This window comes from Acanthisitta chloris, unplaced genomic scaffold, assembly GCF_000695815.1.
Source record: "Acanthisitta chloris isolate BGI_N310 unplaced genomic scaffold, ASM69581v1 scaffold2185, whole genome shotgun sequence".
In the NCBI taxonomy this organism is placed as follows: domain Eukaryota; kingdom Metazoa; phylum Chordata; class Aves; order Passeriformes; family Acanthisittidae; genus Acanthisitta; species Acanthisitta chloris.
In genome coordinates this window covers 2,987-7,351 of record NW_008672941.1, presented here as the reverse complement: position 1 = coordinate 7,351, position 4,365 = coordinate 2,987, and the positions used below count along the sequence as shown (strand labels likewise).

Below are 4,365 nucleotides of genomic sequence, written 5' to 3'. Positions count from 1 at the left end.
CAAAGGAAGGAGAGATGAAGGCAAGGTTTGGCTCCAAAGGAATCCAGCACTGTGCTCACCCCTGTCCCAGCGATCAGGGGTTCACAGTGGCTGAAAGTGGACGGTGGAGACGAGAGTGGCTGGTGGGGGGGGGGCGGGGGGGCATCCACCTGTCACTGCTCCATCCCAGGTGACAGCCCTGTGGACATGCAGCACCTGCACCAAGCTGGATCCCATCCTGCAGGGAGGGCACGGCTGCCCCTGAGGCCAGCACAAGGCACAAGGGTGACCCTGTGAGCTCTGTCACACTCTGCCCTGTGCCTGCCAATGCCTCCGGCTTCAGCAGAGCAGGGGCCCAGGAGCTGAGGCATAACAGACCCCAGCCCTCCACCCCAGCCCCAGCTCCTCTCCCTGCATGGGGGGTGCAGAGCCGTGGCCCCTCTAGCACCCAGCAGCATCTACGAAAATACTTTATTGTGGAGGGGTGTGCAGGAGCTCTGTACAGTGTGACCCGGCAGCAGTAGCGCAGTCACCAGCAAACAGACACACAGTGCTGGCCCCCAAAGCCCAGCTGGGGGGCAGTGAGAGCTGGGGCCCTGCAGCTCCTATGTGGCCTTCGGCCGCCCATTGAGGCGGATGATGGCCCGGTAGTCCCGCACCAGGTCCCGCAGCTGGTCCAGGTAGGGGCTGACGTTCTCCTCCATCCACTCCTCCACCGTGTCAGGGAAGTAGGTCCTCTCCAGCTGGGCACGCAGGTCACGGACGAAGCTCTCCCAGTCCTCATGGAGCCTGGAGGAGGGAGAGTAGGGGTTCAGCTCTCTTCTGTGAGGGACCCCAGAGCTGAGCCTGGGACCCCTCCCAGCCCTGCAGAGGCACCCAAGGAGGGTCCCAGCCCACAGCACCACATACTTGAGCACTTTGCTGCCAAAGCTCTCCATGTTGCGAGGGTTCCCAAACTGGCGCTTCCTGTGGTAGGGGCTGAACCAACCCTTGATGGCACTGGGGAGACATGAGAGAGTGGGTGCACAGAGGCCACCAGGGATGGGGAGCTGCACATTGCGCCAGTCCCTTCCCGTGGAAAAACTCCTGTGCTCCTGCCTTATGGCCAGAGCTACCGCCCCTGCTGCCTCCCACCACCTGTCACCTCTCCTCCTCCAGCGACTTGAGGATGCTCTCCTTCAGGTGGCCATTAACCTGCTCCACCATGTGGTAGATCTCCACACCAGGGAATGCTCCCCTGCCTTCACTGGGGAAAGGGAAGAGGAGGTGAGCCCAACACATGGGGTGCACTGGGCTGGGTGAACCCCAGGGCATTTGGGTGACCAACCCCCTGCTCCCCTCCAGTGCACCCCTTCTGATGCCACAATCATGCTGTGCCACTCACCAGGTGCTCTGCTCCAGCTGCACACCCTCCAAGCCCAGCACATCCAGAACCTTCCTCTTTGCCTCTTCCGTGAAGCCCCCTGGGGAGGGTGAGGAGAAGGACTGAAGGGCTTGGGCCATTCCACCATCAGGATGACCCCTGGCTTCACTGCACCCCCAAAACTGGGGGAGCTGAAGCTGTCTCTCCCTGCCTCCCACCTCTCCTCTGCACCCTTCCCATCAGGACAGGGTCTGGCAGGCAGTGGGAAGTGTGGGTGAGCCCAGCAGGGCCGGCGGGGCTGGTGGCTCACCATTCACCAGGGTCTGCAGGCAGATGGCCAGCGAGGGGATGCTGACAGGCAGCAGCTCACAGAGCACCGAGTAGTGATCATACCTGCAGAGCAGGGACAGCCACATCGTCACCTCCTGCACTGCCACCAGTACAGCTGTGTCAGCACCGGGAGGACAGGGTGGGGGCCCCACCACCCCTTACCTCTGCCAGCCTGTCAGGGCGATGCCCTGGAAGCGCAGCGGGGCCAGCCGTGGCAGGGCCTGCATCACCTTCAGCCAGCTCAGGTGGTTTTTCAGGTGGTAGCTCAGGGGGGTCCAGGTCTGTGCCGGCCCCGTGGTGCCCTTGAAGGCACTGGCAAACCACACAGCCTCAAAGCCGCTCTCTGCATACTTGGCCAGGAATGGCCCTGCAGTGGGACAGAGTGAGCCGCTGAGCAGAGGCTGTGGGAGGCTCAGGGGGATCCCTCCACCATCCCCTGAAGCCTGGCATATCACCTTACCAATCTGCTCAGCCTCGAAGTCCGGCGAGTAGAACCACACCATGGGTGAGACACGCTTTGCTATCCCAGACTCTGCAGGGAGAGCAGCATGGGCACATTGGCACTGATGCCAGCAGCAGGAGGATGCCTGGAGATCCTCATGCTTCCCCAAGACCCACATCCCTGTAAATCCAGGCACAGGCTCCTGCCAGCAACAGGCGTGACACCTGCTAGGGCAGACATGCAAAACAGGCACTGCCAGGACACCCATCTGAGGTGCCACCACTGCTGTCCCTGTCCCCTCACCCCGAAGGGCTCCCACGCTGATCTTCCTCAGCATGTCGTCCCACATGAGCGCCCGCAGCCCCCAGTACTGCGCGGCGAGGAAGCCCAGCACCTCCTTGATGTGCTTCAGGTACATGGTCCCCACGTCACCCCTGTTGCGGCTCATCCAGTTCTTAGAGTCCATCCCCTCCCCGAGATGGAAAACCTGAACTTGGGGGAAGAGGAATGCTCAGCACCCCTGGGAGCAGCCCTGGTGCCTGGGGTGAGGGCTGGGGTCTCCGCACAGCCCACTGCTCACCTCATCTGCACCGATGTGGATCCAGGTGGAGTGCCTATGCTTCTCAATCACCTGCGACAAGATGCTCTTGAGCAGGGCCAGGGTGTCAGGGACATGGGGGTTGAAGCTGTTGGGGAAGCGCTCGACCTCCCGCAGGTGCTGGTACTTCTCGTGCTTGAGGATGAACTGCAGGGAGGAGACATCAGGAGGATTTCCAGGGGAACCCGCCGTGATGCGGGATGAGGAGCGGCACTGGGATTCCCTACCTCCACGTGGCCAAAGGTCTGCACCAGGGGAACCACCTCCAGCTTGTGTTGCTCTGCCAGCTGCTGGATTCGCTCGATGTCCTCCTCACTAGAGGGCAGGGACAGGCTCAGGGGGGGATGCCAAGCTAGAGGGCAGTGCGTGGGGGCACTCTCCCTCCTCCTCCTTCTCCTCCTCCTCCTCTGGCACCCTACCCACACAGCCCTGGCTGCCCCACACCTGTGTGGACTTTGTTATGGGGCACAAATATTGACCTACTGGGGCAGGAAGCTGGTCAGCTGGCAGCACAGCCTGGCACTCTGACCACGGTAATCGTGGGCACAGGGCCAGGTGGGTCACACCCAGCCCCCAGCACACGGCATCCACTGGGGCTGCACGGAGTAGCTGCTCTGCACACAGCTACACTCACCTGTAAGCGTACGGGGACCTGAGGACTTCCAGCTCTCCCTTGAAGGGGAACATGTCCTCGTACTCGATGAGGACACCGTTGGCACCCAGCTGGGACAGGAGAGGGAACAGCTGTGGGGAGGGCAGGGTGGGCTCAGTGACAGGGAGGACACAGTCCCTGGTGCCAGCAAGTCAAGCCCCCTCAGTGCATCCCTCATTGGCACCTCCTCCCTGTCCCTGTGCATCCTCACCTGCTCTAGGTAGGAGACTCTGGGTGCAGCTCCCTTGAGATCCAGGTGGACCAGCCTCATCTCAGTGGCACTGACATCCTTGGGGACCTGCTGCCCAGACTCTTGTCTCAGGGCTGTTATCTTTGCTGCTGGGAGCTCCAGAATCTGGCTCTGGGGGATGATGTTCTGGACAATGTCACCTGTGTCCCCCCAGAACCCGCTGTCCTTGCTGATGTGCTTGTGCAGCTCCAGGGTAAAGCTGCAGGGAGCAAAGCAGGGATGGAAGTACCATGGGGCACCAAGCATCCACACGGGCATGACCATGGGGCTCCCACAGACCCCAACCCCCTTGGGGTCCTGCTGTCATCTCACCTGTCACGGAAGAGGAACTTGATGCCAGCCAAGGCGACGAGGAGCAGCACGACGAGGCGCAGAAGGTTCAGCCTGTGGCTCCGCTGGAAGGCCATCTCTGGGGACACATACAGGTCCAGCACCCCACGACCAGCAGTGGCCAGAGGGACCCCAAGCACAGGTGACCCCACACAGCCCTGCGTACCGTGCCCTGCTCCCCTGACCCGGGCAGCACGAGCCTCAGAGAAAGGTGACATGGGGGAGCCCCATCCAGACACACTGGTCCCCATGAGGGATGTGTACAGCAGTGCCCCATGTCCCTCCTACCTCGTGTGCCCCAGCGTGGGGCCAGCAGCTGGATCTGCCTCTCCCTCTGCCCGCGAGGGTGTGGCCAGCGCCGGAGCAAACAGGGTGGTGGCTGCAGGGCAGGTCCAGGGGATCCACTCCGGCTGCTGGTAAC

General features: G+C 62.3%; 1 protein-coding gene across 1 annotated transcript; it reads right to left on the bottom strand.

Annotated features, from left to right (window-relative positions):
• Nucleotides 1-436: 436 nt before the first annotated feature.
• LOC103802239 (hexosaminidase D-like) lies at nucleotides 437-4,021 on the bottom strand. Its single transcript, XM_009074691.1, has 13 exons — nucleotides 3,927-4,021; nucleotides 3,576-3,813; nucleotides 3,347-3,456; nucleotides 2,940-3,027; nucleotides 2,695-2,859; nucleotides 2,418-2,601; nucleotides 2,133-2,204; nucleotides 1,835-2,039; nucleotides 1,653-1,735; nucleotides 1,364-1,442; nucleotides 1,124-1,225; nucleotides 889-978; nucleotides 437-722 (listed from the first exon to the last, which is right to left on the bottom strand). Exons 1-13 carry the CDS (start codon nucleotides 4,019-4,021, stop codon nucleotides 509-511), a joined length of 1,725 nt encoding a protein of 574 aa, XP_009072939.1. The 3' UTR covers nucleotides 437-508.
• Nucleotides 4,022-4,365: the final 344 nt, after the last annotated feature.